This window comes from Ochotona curzoniae, unplaced genomic scaffold, assembly GCF_017591425.1.
Source record: "Ochotona curzoniae isolate NIBS_2020 unplaced genomic scaffold, NIBS_Ocur_1.0 contig_2404, whole genome shotgun sequence".
Lineage (NCBI taxonomy): Eukaryota > Metazoa > Chordata > Mammalia > Lagomorpha > Ochotonidae > Ochotona > Ochotona curzoniae.
The window spans coordinates 9,797,847-9,816,615 of NW_024465451.1; the positions used below are offsets into that span (position 1 = coordinate 9,797,847).

General features: G+C 39.6%; 1 protein-coding gene across 1 annotated transcript in view; it reads left to right on the forward strand.

Moving 5' to 3' along the window:
- Positions 1-18,769, forward strand: part of RLF (RLF zinc finger) — a 63,457-nt gene that overhangs the window by 17,493 nt on the left and 27,195 nt on the right. The window contains exons 2-5 of the mRNA XM_040974293.1: positions 9,093-9,247; positions 10,498-10,579; positions 13,942-14,074; positions 18,204-18,406. Of these exons, the coding sequence (XP_040830227.1) occupies positions 9,093-9,247; positions 10,498-10,579; positions 13,942-14,074; positions 18,204-18,406 (573 nt within the window). The remainder of the gene's footprint in view (positions 1-9,092; positions 9,248-10,497; positions 10,580-13,941; positions 14,075-18,203; positions 18,407-18,769) is intronic.

Below are 18,769 nucleotides of genomic sequence, written 5' to 3' on the forward strand. Positions count from 1 at the left end.
CCAATGATTCCCTCCTCAAACGGCCGCAGTGGCTGGAGCCGAGCTGATCTGAAGTCAAGAGCCAGGAATCTCTTTCAGGTCTTACACGTGGGTACAGAGTCCCAAGGCTTTGGGCCATCCTCAAGTGCTTTCCCAGGCCAGAAGCAGGGAGCTGGATGGGAAGCAGATCCTGTATGGGAGCATGGTGCATACGTGTTTGATCTCATATGGCAAATATGGGAGACAGTAAACAATGGTTTAGGTGGTGAATTGGATTCCTGCCATTCCCATGGGAGGCCTGGATTGAATTCCCAGCTCATAGCTGCACTTTGGCTTAATTGTAACTGTTCTAGGATTTTGGGTGAACCATTGAATAAGAGCTCATTGTGTATGTGTTGGTATGTGTGTGTCCTTCTCAACCAAAAGTTAACCAGACAAAAGTAACCAGAAAAGAATTGCTGAGTATTTGCTGTGTGATAGTAGTACTAGATTCTGATTTACACTGCTGACAAAATATTTGGTTTTTGCCCTCCATTCATTGACTAGAGAATATAAGCATACAATAATTGGTTGTTCCCAATCTGCTGTACATACTGGCAAGCATGGTCACTAGGGCAGGGGGCATTACTGGTGGGAATTATTGTGGGTCACTCCAACTAGGATGCAGCTCCCACCTGTTTGCGTGAGGGCCAAATGTGTGGTGGGCAGGATCAGGCTGGACTGAAAATGCCCATTGTTCGTGGAAGACAGTGCTGAAAATAGAACTGACCCAGCAATTGCAACCACTGGCATATGCTTAAGCTGATTTGGGAAACGGGTTGTGCCGGACCCGATACTAGGAAGCACACACAGGGTTTGGGTCTGAGACCACCTCAGATGAAGTTTCTTTGGGGTTACCTCCAACTGAACTGTTAGTCTAAGAACCCCAACCATGAAGAGAAGTACAAGTTCCGTGGTCTGACCATGAAGTCCCTGTGTCAAAGCTGAGCCTCCTCAGAGGCTCAGACGGAGCAGTGGACAGCATATCCAGGTGCATATGGAAGATAAGGCGGTCCATCAGAACCTGCAGAGGACACCTGGTACCACAACAGAGGCCAGAACAAATCGATCATCTGCCGCAGCCATGTGTTGGTGGTGAAGATCTGGGCAAATGGAGCAGTGCCCTCAGAGCATGCCCACATCTGGGACCTGGAATGGGTTGGAGGCTGGGTGAGGCTTCTCCCTTTATCTCTTCCCAGATACAGAAAAAGAAAAAAAAAAAAGAATGTGGAAACAATGGTCTTACCCATTTTCCTGTAGCCTGTGACCCTTTGTGTCCTAATCAACTATGTAAAGATTATCAAAATAAAATAATTTTAAGAATTGGTCATTCAATGTTTGCTTACGGTGCAGTAGTGGAGTATTCAGTGTGTTTGATTACGTATGGTTGTTCACCTTCCAACTACTTTGTCTTTAGGAAGTGGGAGCATCAGTGGAAGTAGTCACAATCTCTAGCTACCGCATACCTTTAAACTCTTGAAATTGGTTTGTGAATAAGCAACCATACTGATGTTTTTTAGCTGGTATAGGTTATAAGGAGATGTTTATCCATGCTGCATTTCTGTAATCAGCTGCTATGGCATTGGTTGCCAAACTGAAACTTTGAAGCAAGTTAGTAATTAAGAGAAAAACCATACTAATTTAAAGGAGACCAGGATTCTGAGAGTCCATCTTGGTTGAATGAGGCCTTTTTAAAGATATTTTAGGTGTAGAAATTCTCCACTTCGTCCCCAAATAAAGAGAAGAATGAAAAAAAAAGATGCATTGAATATCTGGAGCCATTGAAAACATTTGAGCTGCAACAAAGAGTTGGAAAGTGTTTGCTTGATATAAAGTATTAATATAAAAGCTGATTATTTATAGGGATTATTTAGGGAATGGGCCTGGAATTAGAAGGAATGAAGCTGTGGAGTGTCACTTCATTGTAAGGAAATGTTTTCTAATGATTTGTTTATTTTTACTGGAAAGGAAGATTTACAGAGAAGGAGATAGATCTTCCACATGCTGGTTCATTCCCCAAGTTGCTGCAATGGGTGGAACTGAGCCGATCTGAAGCCAGGGACCAAGAGCTTTTTCTGGGTCTCCCACACGGGTGCAGGGTCCCAAGGCTTTGGGCCATCCTTGCCTGCTTTCCCAGGCAACAAGCAGGAAGCTGGATGGGAAGTAGGGCTGCTGGGATTAGAATTAGCGCCCATATGGGATATGAGTGCTTGTAAGACTTTAGCCTCTAGGCTACTACGCTGGGTCCCCATCGGTATTCTTAAGTATATATCAGCTAGAGCCATTGTTGGAAAACTTTACCCAGAAGCAATCGCCTTATAATGGAGGTTAGATGTTACAAACTTTTAGGCAGATGGCCAAATTATACCATATTACTTGCAAAATGTTAGAAGTAATACGCAGGGAGGAGAAGCAGGATTTAAAAGTACACTTAGTTATAGAGGGATCGGCATCGTGGTGCAGTGAGTTAAGCTGCCATGGGGTTGCCCATGTGACTGCAGTGCAGATTGAGGTTGGTTTTTTTGTAAGTTGTCCTGGGGTACAGCAGGTAATAGCTCTGGTGCTTCAGCCCCTGTCACTTACATGGGATACTTGGGTGGAATTCCTGATATCTTGGGCTCCTGACATCTGCCTGGTCCAGCCTTGGCTGTTGCTGGCATTTGTTTGCAGAGTAAACCAGGGAATAGAAGACCTCTCTCTCTCTCTCTCTCTCTCTCTCTCTCTCTCTCTCTTTGTTTCTCTCTCTGCTTTTCATGTAGATGAGAAAATAAATGTTCAGAGAAGTAGAACTGTACATATTAGAAAATCATGAAGCGTAGTTATGTATAGGCCTACTGAGCCAGATGGCCCTAGATCAGAATGTGAATTTAACATTCACATACTGGATAACTTTAGTTAAATAATTTAATCTTTTTGTTCTAGTTTTTAAAATGAGCTTGCAATCAATCTAACTCATAGGATCATTGTTTTTATCAGTTATAGTCAAGTGTTGCTGAACAATAGGATACCTTCTGAGACATGAGAGATGTGATTTCATCATGTGCAAGCATCAGAGAATGTACACATACAGACCTGAATAGTTAGCCTGCTGTAGGCTGCTACAGAATCTGTTGTGCGAACCTGTACCACATATTGTATTGACTGTTGTAGGCTGTTTGAACCTACTAGTGTTTACATATGTAAGCATATTTGAACAGAGACAAGGCACAGTAAAAATAAATGATAGAATTCTTCAAGTCTCTTGTAGTCTTTTTGTAGTCCCCTTCGTGCATGAAGATTGTTGTAGACTGAAATGTTGGCTATAGTTCAGAAAGGTCTTAGGATTGTGCCCAAGCCATACCATGATCTCATTCATTGCAGCCTGATATCTGTTGAGAAAGCTCATTCTGAACTCGATGAGTTTTAAATTAAAATGTAACCCTTTTATAAAATTGAAATGTAACCCTTTTATAAAATATAATAGAAGGTGTCTATCCTTTTGAGAGGCCCCTCATCTCCCGGTTATATAGCAGGGGTGCTTTCTTTCTTTCCCTCTTCTTTTCCTGTTCACCTATTAACTTGGCAAATAAAACCCTGCAACCAGGGGAAAATATTGCTTATCAAAGGAAATTTGGAAAGTTTAAAAATATGAAGATGATGAAATTGTTAATCCTAGGCCTGGCACAGTAGCCTAGTGGCTAAATTCTTTGCCTTGCACTCAGGATCCTCTATGGGTACCAGTTTGTGTCTGAGCAATCCTGCTTCTCACCCAGCTCCCTGCTTGTGGCCTGCAAAAGCAGTGGAGGATTTCCCGAAGCCTTGGGATCCTGCACCAGCTTGGGAGACCCGGAAGAAGCTCCTGGCTTCTGGCTTTGGATCAGCTCAGTTCCAGCTTCTGTAGCCTCTTGGGGAGTAAATTAGCAGCCTGAGTATCTTCCTTTCTCTCTCTCTTCCTCTCTGTGTATCTGGTTTTCCAATAAAATAAAATCTTTTTTTTTTTTTAAGATTTGTTTATTTTATTGGAAAGTCAGATACTCAGATACATCTGACTTTATTACTGAGCATGAGATTTAAGTTTTCCATTTTTCAATGTTCACCGCATGAATTACTGAGAAAGTGGTGTGGATTGGGCCTCAGTTAATGCACATGCGTGGCTGGTCTACGCCTAGCAGTGCCATCCTACTCTTGGGTGCTGTCTCCTTTCCATTTGCTGCTTCCTGCTGTACTGTACCTGGTAATATTCTAGACTCTTTGACCTGTATACTTTAAACCTTTCTAGATGCTTTTAGTTTTAGCTGCTGTGAAAATAGCTTTGTGTTGATAATATTCTAAAAAGAAAAACAAGCTTAATTTATTTATATAGAGACAGTTAAAATAGTTTGCAAATATTCTCATATTCTTTTTTTTTTTTTAAAGATTTATTTTTATTATTTTTTCATTGGAAAGGCGGATATACAGAGAGGAGAGACAGAGAGGAAGATCTTCCGTCCGATGATTCACTCCCCAAGTGAGCGCAACGGGTCGATACTATGCCGATCCGAAGCCAGGAGCCTCTTCCGGGTCTCCCACACGGGTGCAGGGTCCCAAAGCCTTGGGCCATCCTCGAATGCTTTCCCGGGCCACAGGCTGGAAGGGAAGCGGGGCTGCCGGGATTAGAACCGGCGCCCATATGGGATCCGGGTGTGCAAGGCGAGGACCTTTAACCACTTGCGCCACCGCGCCGGGCCCAAATATTCTCATATTCTTAATAAATATTTCTAATTCAAAAGATTATTTATTTGTTTGGTAGGCAGAGTGACAGAGAAAGGAAGAGAGAAATCGTGCACCTGGGTGACTCCCCACAGGGCCATTGCAGCTAGGGCTGGGCCTGTCTGAAGTCAGGAGCATGGTACTCCATGCTGCTCTGTAATGTGGGTGTTCAAGGCTCATGTGCCTGGGCTCTTTCCCTCTGCCTTCTTTAGACACATTAGTGAGAAATTGGATTAGGAGCAGAACCCCTGGCACTTGTTGTTCAGAGCAACAGCCTAATGCGTTGTGCCACAACACTAGACCTTCTAAAGGATTTTGAAATTGTGTAACTTGTGGGTGTCGTGTTCGTCATCATCATCATCATCATTATTTACTGAAAGAGTGTAACATCTTCATTCACTGGTTTCCTCCCCAGAGTGGCTACAGGGTCTAGGCCTGGGCCAGGGCAAAGCTGGGAGCCAGGAACTTCATCTGGGTTTACCACATGTGTGGCAGGGGCCCAAGCACCTGGGTAATCTTTCCCTTCTTTGTTTTCCCCAACACATTAATAGGGAAGTGATTCTAAAGTGGAGCAACTAGGGGTCCGGCGCGGTGGTCTAGCAGCTAAAGTCCTCAGCTTGTATGCCAGGATCCCACGTGGGCGCTGGTTCTAATCCCGGCAGACCAGCTTCCCATCCAGCTCCCTGCTTGTAGCCTGGGAAAGCAGTTGGGCATGGCCCAAAGCCTTGGGACCCTGCACCTGTGGGAGACCTGGAAGAAGTTTCTGGCTCCTGGCTTCGGATCAGCTTGTCTCTGACCGATGCAGCCACTTGGGGAGTGAATCTTCGGAATCTTCTGTGTCTCTCCTCTTTGTATATCTACTTTTCAATAACAATAAATAAATCTTAAAAAAAATAATAAAGTGGAGCAACCAGGAAGTGAACCATTGCCCATATAAGATATGGGCAGTGCAGGAGACAGTTTTAGCCTTTTGTGTTTCAAGGCTGATCCTCTTGAAGTCTTAATGTAAGGTCTTTATCAGAAGATGCTGGGCTGGGTCTAGTGCAATGGCTCAGCGGCTAAATCCTTGGAAGCACAGGGGTCTCATATCGGTGCTGGTTTGTTTCCTGGCTGCTCCACTTCCCATCCAGCTCCCTGCTTGCCTGGGAAAGCAGTAGAAGACAGCCCAAAGCCTTGGGACCTTGTACCTATGTGGGAAACCCAGAAGAAGCTCCTGGGTTCAGATTGGCTTAGCTCCAGCTGTTGCAGTCATTTGGGGGCGTGAACCTGTGCATGGAAGATCTTTTTTCTCTGTAAATCTGATCTACCTTTGCCATAAGAATAAATTGTTTTAAAAAGAAGGTGATGAATTTTGAGAGGATGGTATTAAGTTCTTGTTAATATAATATGCTCAGAACTCGAAGTCTTGACAGTTTGCTGAGGTAATGTTAAAACAATGTGAAATCCCTGAAACCTACATCAGACACGTTGAAACCTTGCGAGTGCCAGCACCATGGTCTGTGTAGCCTGCTATGTGGGCCCAGAGATTTCCATAAGAAAAAACAAACAAAAAAAGGTGATGATGATACTGGGCTGAGGCTAAGTAGGCAGTTGTATTGTGGATGAATGGACCCCATCTGTGTACATTCCACCCTTCTATTTGCATGATGTAGTTAGCAGTTGTCACATTGTGTTGACTCATTCCAAAAGTACCCTGAGGATGGACTTCATGTCTTTTCCTCTGGCAGTCTGCTATTGCAGGTTGTCAATAATATTTGTGATATGAACAAAATAGTAACTATTCCTCTGCCTACAAGTGCCAGCATCCCATATGAGTGTGGTCGTGTCCTGGCTGCTGCAGGGAAGATCCAGCTCCCTGTTTATGGTCTGGGAAATCAGTGAGGGTGACCCAAAACCTTGGGAGACCTAGAGGAGGCGCTTGGCTTTGGATCGGTTCAACTGTTGTCATTGTGGCTGTTCAGGGAGTGAACTAGTGAATGGAAGACCTTTCTTTCTCTTTTCTCTGTAAACCTCTGCCTTTAGAATAAAAAATAAATCTTTTAAAAATTAATAAAACAATTATCTAAAAGGTCATACAATCTTGTATTGAATATAAACATTTTAACCTTTGTAATCATTAAATTAACTGATGTAGACAATAGTTTGTTACCTAAGCCCGATTTTTTTTGTAATGTAGATTTTTTAATAAATTTCTTTAGGGAGATCAGGTAAAATCCTTTTTATGTAACAGTTGAGCACACTTTTTGCATTGCTCGTCCCTATCCATTTAACTAGGAAGTAAGATTGTGTGGGGTTCAGTTCTTATCCTCTCAAATTCAGTTTTTAATCTTATTTTGTTACAATTTGGATTTGATTTAATAGCACCATGCTCTTAGTCACCTAAAGTGACTAAGTAGTAAGGTATTTATTAAATGATTATGCTAAAATGACTCAGGTTATTATGATTATTATGCAAAGCTCAGAAAATTCAATTTGTTACTCAAGATAGCGTTTCCTGTTTATGGTATAATGAATAGTTTATATGTTCCTGCAGAGGTTTTTTTAAATTGTGAAATAATCAAGGTCATGCTAATAGTTCTCAATTATCTGACCAGTTAAATGGACAACTAGTGTGGAAAATAAAGATGGAGAAAATCCAGTCGAATCTTTATAGCTACTTGCCGTTTTTTTTAGGTTTATTTATTTATTTAAATTTGAAAGAGTTACAGAGAGAGAAAGAGAGAAATCTTCCATCTACTGGTGTACTAACCAAAGCCAGGGGCCCAGGCCTTCCTCTCCTGTCTTCCCAGGCCATTAGCAAGAGAGCTGGATTGGAAGTAGAACAAATGGGACTCAAACCGGTGTCTCTATTGGATGCTGGTGCTGCAGGCAAAAGCTTAGCCTGTCGTGGTGCCAGCCTCCCACTTACAGAAAAGTCAAAGTGAGGACAGAATGTTAGGAATCTTAGAAAAAATTATTCTGGGGGTAATAAATTCAAATCATTGTAATTCATTCAGATTAAAGCTACTGTCAAAATAAACTTACCTATTAGAAGTAGTTCTAACAAGAACCACATTAGGTGCTTCCTAACCCAATCATGAATGTTTTTTGAAGAAAAAAAAGTTTGTGTCCTGCCTGTGTCACACTGCAACACATAATTCAAGTCTTAACTTACCTAAGTATTCAAGCACAGGCAAAACCTAATCACTTGTTAGAAGAAAGAAATGCGTCAATAGGAGAGAGAATAGCTCTGGATCTAGAGGGTCCCTAAAGAGTTTGGCAGTGACTGTTTAGCAGTGTGCAGGGGGAGCAGTCTGGTAAGCCAGTATTCCATCATCTGTTGAACAAATTCTTTGTGATGGGATACATGTAATCAATCTTTATCATGGTTCCGTTATTTTTTGATTTTGATTCCATACTTGTCGCTGTCCTGCAGAGATGGACTTGGTGCATGGAGCCTGACTGATGGTCAAAGTTGCAGTTTATTAGTGACATCAGACTTTATACACTGAGGGTCATATGGGATAAGGGAGGAAGTATTGAGCTCATCAACAAAACCCAGTAACAGTTTCTATGCTTTTGTTTGGAACTCCTTTTGTCTTGTATATTCCACCAAATGTTCTCACACACATACTGTCCATTCAACTGTTCTCACGCAAATATTATCCAATCAGCTATAAACCTGTGCTCTCTGACCTTCTAGGGTCACAATGTCCTCCTACACATACTCAGATAGTTTTTCAGGTACTATATAACATGGGAAATGTATACTGCAGATGGTCATGACCATACCTGTCATTGTGAACCAAATGAACTGGTATCTGGTGTGTAAGTCTGGTCTCTTTTTAATAAATTTAAGAGAAAAAACTTAACAATAATCTTCTATATGTTGGTTAATGTGAATTAATCCCTGGAAGCCCTAGCAGTACCATATATTGTAAAATGGGGTCTGTGGAGCTATAGTGCTTAGCTGGGCTGAATTCAGGAATAAGTCTCTTACAGTAGGCAGGTGTTTTATTTTTTGTACACGTACAGCACCAGATGTTTTATGCTCCCATTTCTGTTGAATTAGTGAAATTTTATTGTTGCATTTCAAAAGTGGAACTCCACATGTAGTAAACAGAACATTTTATAACTCTCCTTGATTTGTTCTCAGGTTAGAACAGTTTTGCCTTTTACTTAGCTGAAGCAGTTTGTGATATAAATAGAATTCTCCAAATAAACTGGAGCCCAAAAAGGCACATGAGAGGTGCATGCATCTGTCAGGAAAAAAGGAAGAATTTCACATTTGAGAACAATGAGAATATATTTGGTCCATTATTTTTTTTTATTTGTAAAATAACAAAATGTTTAATTTTACCTTTTAGACTTTATTACAATATGCAAGCAACAAGAACGCGTCCGAACACATTGTGTACCTTCTGGAGGTGTATCGACTTGCCATCCAAAGCTTTGCCAGTGCACGTCCATATTTAACTACTGAATGTGAAGATGTCCTCCTAGTGCTTGGCAGATTAGTACTGTAAGTTTAAGCACTTAAGCAACTTCTACTATTGAGTAACCATGGTTTTTATGTTTGCCTAACTTCTCTTTACAGTGGTTACCATATTTATTCTTCAAAACTCTGCTAGACCATATCTTTGAAAATTCTTTTTCCTTGAGTCTTCATACTTGGGTTCCCAAGGTGTATAGTCCTAATAAACTTTCCAGACAATCAGCATAATTTTTAACTGCCTGCTTGGGCTGAGTCTGAGAATAATACATTCTGCTTCTGTGTTAGGTACAGAACAATTTAAACGACATCTGGAAATTTTGGTGGTCTTTGGGAAACACTAAAATCCTTGGAGGAGGAAGACAGAAATACCAAGAAATTCTGTAATTTGAACTAATTGGTTACATTATTTGAACTAAGAATCATTTTACTAGCAGAAAATGCCACTGTACAGTATGTGATTTTCGCTTTAACTGCCGTTTTAATATTTGCCTAGTTGGAAAAGATTTTTAGGTTTAGTTGGGGATCTTCTTATAGAATTACAGATTGTTAGGGGAGTCACTTCTTGTGTAGTGGTTTGTTTTCTCTGGCCTCATCTGTTTTGTTTCTGCTTGCCAAAGCCCAAATCCTCTTACCAGTGGAACTTTCATGGAACAAAAAGCTTCCTAATCCTATCGATGTTCCTACCAGTACCCACTTTTCCATATTAGCTAATTACTGAAGGGTAAAGTACCATTCTGCAGGACTTTTAGGATGAGTTGCTTGATTGGTATTTTGAGTTGATCTTTATGTTACTGAGCATTTACATTAAACATGTTTTGCTGTTATTTCTTCTCTATGCTTTCTGGATAATGGCTAGGGTAGAAAGAAGAAACTTTGCAGGAGGGGACTTGGTATCTTAAAAGTGAAGAAATGACTGCTGATCAATTTGCTTCCTCTACAAGTAACAGCAGATTTTTATTGTTGATTGGCAGCATCATGAGCTCTTGTTTTTATCTGCTCTGTTCAGAATTGTCCTTTATGGTTCTCTTCCCATACCCAAGTAAATTGTATCAAACTGCTTGGAATGTGATTGCTGAAAGACTTACTATTTTATACCGAATACATAAAAACAACAATGTAAATGTCAAGCTTTGTTTTTCTCTGCCTTTTTTAAAGTTGAAAAACCAATGTAAAAGCTTTGAAGAGTAAAATGTTTTAAATAGTCTATACAGAAATAATATTCATTATTAATAACATACTGTACTTACTGTTACCACTCTGTTTACTTACTGTTGTAGGAGCTGTTTTGAATTATTGCTTTCAGTGCCTGAAAGTGAACTGCCATGTGAAGTCTGGGTACCATTCCTTCAGTCTCTGCAGGTGAGTTGATTTTAACTGAAAAACATTTTTGATTTAGGGCCCAAGACTCCTTTAATTACTTTAGCATGCTAACATTGAACAGTTAAAACAACAAGTTCATTGTGTGTTGATACATTATTGCCTTCAGGAAAATGATAAAGACTCAGCTCATGGCATGCAGTGCTGCATTAAAATAGATTTTTTTTGTTTCATTTAGGTTTGCCTTCCATAGCTTAGAAATCAACAGAAAAGTTCATAACTTAGAAATTGTCAGAAAATTTTTCATTACTTAAAAACCTCTTATGTGAAATTAAACACTCAAAATTTAAAATCACTTGGTTATAAGGTAGTAGTGTCAGAATTGCTCATAGTGTACTTGCATGGTCAACTTCAGTATACAAAGTACCATATTTCCTCATATCTAGGATTCACTTTTCCCCCCAGTGCTTCAAGGATTGTCCCAGGCATTGTTAAGTCTGTCCTGCTGCCTGTTAACATGGTCATTTTAGATTCTGTTCATCACAGAGAACTTATTGGGCTCTCATATTGATTATCACTTTGATTGATAAGTGGTCTTTTTTTGATAGGAAGCAAGAACAGAATATGAGGACAAGCAAGTCCATTGCCAGCCAGAGACAGGAGGAAAATTTGTGTGTTCTAATGGCGACTAAAATATTAAGAATAAAAAACAAATGATAGCAGTCATGTACTTGTCACTGATTATGTGCTTTACGCTATTTACATGTTCTATAACTTTATCGAATTTACCAACCTTTTATAATTTGGAAATTATTTGAATTTCCATTTTCCAATAAGGAGATAGGCATACAGCAGTTAATTAGCTTGCCTAGTTACACCAGGTTACAAACCTTAGTCAACTGCTTTCTTGAGAGTAATTAATTGTAGCCTGGATCTGTTTGTGGGCCCAAATAAATATTTGCATACTTACAGATATATTACATTGCCCAGAAGTTTCTTTTCTCTTGAATATAAAACCTTAAATGAAGTGATAGCAATAGTAATCTTTTTTTCCTTTGTGGAGAAGAGAATGCTTTGTCATATTCTTGTCCTATTTAAATCCCTGAAATGGAGTCTCATGTGTCTACCCAGTTGTCCATGCATGACACTTTGGCTTTTGTTACTATGTTTTGAGTTCTGCTGGTACTTTTGTATTAGCATATGGTCCTCTCAAAAGACAGCTCTACTTATTAATAGGACTCAACATTTTCATTAGTACTTTAAGATTCAACTTCATTGCTTTCTTAGATTGTTTACCGAAATTAATAATTGCCTTTCTTTCATCTGTGTATTTTCAATGTTTATCAGAATGTAGGATATACTTTCAGAGCGTGTATCCGTAGTAGAGATAAATGTAAATGTAGGCTCTGGGGGCTGGTGGTGTTGTATAGAAGTATGAGCCACCACCTGCTGTGGCAGCATCCTATACGGATGCCAGTTTCTGTCCTGTCTGCTTCACTTTCCATCCAGCTTCTGCTAATGTGCATAGGAAAGCAGCAAATGATTAGGCCCCCACACCTGTGTGGGAGTCTTGGGAGAAGCTCCTGGTTTCTGGCTTCAACCTGACCCAGTTCTGGCTCTTGCGGCCATTTGGGAAGTAAACTAGTGGATGAAAAATCTCTCTCCCTCTCTGTCTCTAACTCAGCCTTTCAAATATTAATAAGTTTTTTATAGAGTGAAAGAAAGACACAGGCTCTGTTTATATCTGAAAGTTAAAAACCAGTTTTTCCTATTTTAAATAGTAAGTGGGTGAAACGGCAATACTGAGGATACTTTTTGGTAAGAGCGTAGTATCAGACTAGGCCACATTTTCAGTTGATGTTTATAGCTCTGTAACTCTTCTAGGTCTTTTCTGTTTTTATTAGGTCTTCTATCCCCTGGTTTGTTCCCCAGCTAGCCACAGTGGCTCCAGCTTGAGTCAGGCTGATTTTCCAAGTGGCCGCAGAGGCCCCAGCTTGAGCCAGGCTAAACCTGGCAGGTGGGAGCTTCATCTGGGTTGCTCATGTAGATGGCAGATTCCCAAGCATTTACACCAGACTCTGGTCTTTTTCCCGGGCCACAAACAGGTGAGCTGATTTGAAAGTAGAACAGCAGACTCAAACCTATGCCCCAATGGAATGACAGCACAATTTAATTTTATTTGAAAGGCATATTTACAGAGAGGAGAGAGAAAAAGCTTCCATTCACCATTCACTCCCCAAATGGCCCCAATGGCAGGAGCTAAGCTGATCTGAAGCCAGGACCACAAGCTTCTTCTGGGACTGCCGTGTGGGTACAGGGGCACAAGGACTTGAGCCATCCTCTGCTGCTTTCCCATGTCATAGGCAGAGGGTTGGATTAGAAGTGGAGCAGCTGAGACACAAACCAGCGCCCATATGGGATGCTGGCACTGAAGGCAAGAGGATTAGCTGTTGAGTTACCATCCAGCTCCAAATTTTTTAATTTAAAAATTTTGTTTGAGAGGTTGAGAAACAGAGCTTGCATCTGCTGGTTCATACCTCAGGTGCTTGCAATGTATGGCTCCAGTTGGAAGATGAAGGCGTAAGCTGGAAACAGTTTAGGTTTCCTGCTTTGGTGGCCGTTTGAAGCATGACTGCTGCCTCCCAGAAGCTGTACTATGAGGAAGCTTAAGTCAGAAGCCTGAGCCGATGTCAAACCTGAGTACTGCAGCGTGGGGCCAGGAGCAGACTGATACTTTAATTGCTAGGCTAAGCTCCTATCCACGATCATGGATGTGTGTCTAGATTGTATACATATAACCCCTAGTTCTCTTTTGTAGTTGTAGCATTTGTCCCAGTGGACCTAAAGTTATTAACTAAACTGTCAACAGGGCTATTCATGTCTTTAATCTGCTAATAATATAAGCTGTCTTAATAGGGCACTCTAAATATCATTAGTAATGCCGCAAGCAAAATTGAATTGTATATATAATTTTGAGTGAAATTTTAGAACTAAAGGTTTTGTTCAACTTAGAACAAATGTCTGTTTTATTAAAATGCAGCAACAGTTTCACAGTTTTTAAATGTAATTTTTAAAAAATTGTTTAATTTCATTTTATTTGAAAGAGGTGGACAAAGGAATCTTCTATCCACAGACTGACTCCCCAGATGCTCTTACAGCGAAGGCGGGGCCAAGTTGAAGCTACAAATCTAGAACCATTCCAGGTTTCTCATCAAAGTGACAGGAACCTAAGTACTTGAATCATGGTGTACATCAGCAGGAAGCAGAGCCAGGAATCTAGCTCGCCACTCCAAAATGATATGTCACAAGTGCTTTCTTAACTACTGTGCCAAACTGTGTCTGCCCCCTGAATTTCTTTTTATAATTATTAGCTTGTTTTCTGGACACGCTGTTTTTTGTTTTAGGAGTCACATGATGCATTATTGGAATTTGGGAATAATAACCTACAAATATTGGTTCATGTTACCAAGGAAGGAGTATGGAAAAACCCAGTTCTTCTTAAAATTCTATCTCAACAGCCAGTGGAAACAGAGGAAGGTAAGTCTTAAAAATTTTACTGATTATATTAGAGGAGAATTTAATGCTAAGAGAATTGAAATTAGTTATGGGTAAAAATGTAACAATTTGAGTTTGTTGATTTGTTACTTAAGTAACAGTTTTTGCATTATTAGGTAGTGTTTTATTTATTTTAGCATTTAAAAATTTTTTAATTCTACATTTATGACAATACTCAATGAGTTTCAGAAGTCGAAATCAGCAAACTGTTTTAGCCCTCGGGATGTCACTGTCTTGCTCCTACTTTGACCACAAGTTGCAGCACTTGAGGGCCATGGAAAATAATTGCTCTTATTTTATATTTATGAAATAGATGGTATTACATGATTTATGGAGAAATAGAAAAATTGAAGTTTTTAAAAATGACTTTTAGAGAAGAAAAGATTCATCTATTTATTTGAAAGAGAGAATATCTTCCACCTGCTGATTCACTTACTCTCCAGATGGCTGCAGTGGCCAGGTTTGTGCTAGGCTGAAACCAGGAGTTAGAAGCAGCATCCAGGTCTCTCGTAGTGGGGAATGAGGCCCAGACACTTACTCTATCTTTCACCGCTTTTCCCAGGCCATTAGCAAGGAGCTAGATCAAAAGTGGAGCAGTCAGGTTAGGAACTGAAACCTACATGGCATGCAGGTGTTGCAGTCTGCAGCTTTTCCTGCTGTATCACAAGGCAGACCTATAGACCTTTCTCAAAACAATTATGGGAGGCAGAGGGAGAGAGAGGTCTCCATAAGTACATTCCCCAAATACTTGGTATGAATGGGGCCAGGCTGAAAACAAAGCTGAAACCAGGCACAATTCAAGTCTGCTGAGCTGGTGGGAGGATCTAGTTATCTGAACTACCCTCCAGAATCTGCAGTGGAAGGAAGCTAGAGTTTGGGGCTGGAGCTGGGAATAAGATCCAGGCACTTCTGTACGGGACAAGGGCATCTTAACGGCTAGGTTAAATGCCTGCCCCGAAAATGAAAATTTTCACCCAAAGTTGTCAATTTCAGACCAGAAAAATTTGGATTTGAGTTGATATTTGCAATTTAGACACAAAACCTGTCTCATTTGCTTTAGCCAACTACTGAAAGAAACTTCCTTTATTTCTAGTGAATGGAAAGTATAAAGGATCACATTCTGTGGAATAATCATTTTTTTGCTGGGGAAAACATTTCAGAACAGTTACTGCACTGACCTACCTTCAATGTCTGTGTGTTAGATATTTTAAGGCATCAGCAAACAGTTTGAATGCTGATGTCTTAAAATAAACGTGCCATTTGAACCTTTTCCTTTTTTGAGAGATTTGTTCTTAGGAGGGTATCTTCCATATGCTGGTTTGGTGCCCAGATGGCTAAATTGGCCAAACCTGGCCCAGACTAGAGTATCCCATGTGAGTGTAAGGGCCCAAGGGCTTCCACTGCTTTTCCCAAGTAAGGCAGAGACGAATACTATGCGTAGGCAAGTCTAATTCAAAAACGAAAAAAGCATAAATTAAGCACCCTGAGCTTATTTTTTCCTAGCGTACTAGTCAAATATTACTTCACCTCTGTAGTTTATAGCAATTTTTCTTCTTCCACATTTAAAACACCAGGAAATGGAAAGAATCACAGTTTACAAAAAAAAAAAAACCCTGTGTTATCTTCTCTGTTCAATAAAGATTAGCTAAGTGCCCACCATTGGTTGGGTATGTGATGGCTACGTATCTATTAAAGCATTCAAGGTTCACATGAAGTGATGGACAACCTGTGACCTGCCTATCTATTCTCACAATTGGCCTTTACCTAATTTCATAGACAAAACATTGAAAAGTTTCTTTTATACGTGCTACTCTGTTTGGATATTTACATATTTGATACCAAAAGTAGTGATTATTATTTCATTGATTGTTTTCTGTTAAATAAAGTAGTAGAAATGCAAAAGTATAGTTTTTAAACTCCGTACATTTCAGTTTAGTGGTTCATTTATTTCATTCAATTAAAATATCCTGGAGGGTGAGGGGGGCGGCGTGGAAGCCTAGTGGTTAAAATCCTCGCCTTGAACGCGTGCCATGTGGGCATCAGTTTGTGTCCCGATGGCCCCACGCTCCATCCAGCTCCTGCCTGTGGCCTGGGAAAGCAGTCGAGGACGGCCCAAGGCCTTGGGACCCAGTACCTGATGGGAGACCCAGAAGAGGCTCCTTGATCTTCCTCTCTGCCTCTTCTCCTTTGTATATCTGCCTTTCCAATAAAAATAAATCTTTTTTAAAAAAATAGCCTGGGGACAGCACCAGGCTCACTAGACAAATCTTCCATCTTCTAACGCTGGCGTCCCGTATGGGGGTACCTATTCATGTCCCAGCTCTTCCACTTGCTATCAAACTTGCTGAATATGACCTGAGAAAGCAGAGGAGGATGAGCTAAGTCCATTGGACCCAGAACCCATGTAGGAGATCAGAAGAAGTTCCTGACCCCTCCCTGGCTTCAAATCAGCTCAGCTCCTGCCGTTGTTGCAATTTGAGGTGTAAATTGATGAATGGAAGATCTCTCCCTGTGTCTCTTCCTCTCTGTAACCCTGCCTTTCCAATAAAAATTTAAGAAAAAGAAATTTGTCCTGTAGTTGTTCTCATGTGAAATAACCTGTTTATGGGGTTGTAAATTGTGTTATATATGTGCAAAAAATTTGAAAATGTGTAAATGAGTAAATTTGAAAATGTGTAAATATTGTTAAAAATAATGGGCTGGTGATGGAATGGCTTGTTTGATATAGTATGTGGGAAAAGAAATGTGTTTTTTGTATTCATATTCTGAAGCATAAACAAAGTTAGGAACAGTTTCTTGCAGGGGGGACTATAGGGCACTGAGGGTAACTGAGATGACTTTTCTACTGTGTACCTTTTTTGTGTACCTTGTATAGTGTGTGACTTACATATATATGTATGCACATCTGCAACTATGTATACCTACATAATGATCTACTTTAAAACAATTATTTTAACAATTCTGCGGTTGCGGTTGCTTCTGATACGTAGTTAAAATTGGGTCAGTGGTTTGTTCTTTGTGTAGATCATTGCTGTTCCTTATTTGCACAGACTTACAGGCCTGCAGACCTAGCAGAATGGATGTTAACAGAAAGCTTCTTAGTAAAGTAGGATCTGAGGTTCTCTCCTCGACAAGTGATTCAGAATCTGCACTTACTGTGCTTTCTAGCTGATTGATAGGCACTTTCAAATGTCAGAACTAGTATTTTTGATCGACCACCTTAAACAATTCGTTAACCGCTTGGCTTGGCTCAAATTATTCTTACCTATGTTTTTTAAAGTACATCACACATTGAGAGTAACTGCTATTCAAAAAGCAAGGGCTTGTCCAGGACACTGTACGGTGATGCTCAATACTCATTACTACTCAGAGCAGCATTTTCCAAAGTGTGCTAAACCAGAAACTTTGGCTCTCGAGGATAGTAATAATATGTTTAAAAGGGTTCTCTGGTCAAATCAGCTTGGGAATCACAGGGTTAAATAAAAGTGAACAGTTTTCTTTATTGCAGGACTGTTCAGCGATTTGACCAAGGAATCCTTTTTTTTTCTAGGACTATCTCTCAGGTCTATTGGTCGGTGGAACACACTTTGAGAAATGCCTGGTTTAGAGGAAAGAGCCCCACTGGCTTTGGAATCCTTGGCAAGCTACCTAACTTCTCTGAATATCAATTTTCCTAACCCTAAACTGGGATAATAATACTTGCCTTGCTGGTGGTGTGAAGAATAAATGAGAGGTATATAAAAACATTTAGCTTAAAGTTTGATATGATACTGAATAAGTGTTCATTTGTCATTAATATTATATAGGTTATTTGCTTCATTTTCTTCAGTTACACTTACAGTTATTTCATCTTTGCTTACTGTTCTTACCAGAAAGTAAGAGATGGTTTGATAAATATAGTGTTAGCTTTATTGAAGGGGTTTGTGTTCAAATACAACTATTAATTAATATGGAAATCATTAACAAAGTTTGTTTTTCTCTCATTGAGAATTGTTTACATCAACTGAATTTTTATTAACTAAAATAATTAACAATAAACATCAACTTTCATCTTAACAAATCTGATATGGTGTATGATATATTAAACTATTTTAATTTTCCTTTTTTCTAGTCAATAAATTTATTGCACAAGAAGGACCTGCCTTTCTGCAGATGCGAATAAAACATTTGTTGAAATCTAACTGCGTCCCCCAGGCCACTGCTTTATCAAAACTATGTGCAGAATCCAAAGAAATTTCAAATGTATCATCTTTTCAGCAAGCCTATATCACATGTTTATGTTCTATGCTCCCTAGTGAGGATGCTATTAAGGAGGTAAGTAAACAACTCATTCATACCTGCTATGAAAATCAATAGATTTTGATACATGTTCTGTGCTTCTTTTTTCCCATGTAAATAATGTGCCATATTATTAATGTATTTAAGTTTTCAACAGATTGAATTTGAAATTGTGTTTTTATCTGTTGGTTTGACAAGTAGGTAAGAATATGCAGATTTATATTTACATGTTTAGGTATTGGTAGGTTGTCAAGTTTTTGAATCTGAAAGTTGTTTATAAGATTTAAATGAGATTTCATTTTACTTAGTATTAAAGTTTGCTACTAAATATGGGAATCACAGGATCTTTTTCTATCCAGTAGTAACTTTTTTTTTTTTAAAGATTTATTTTTATTATTT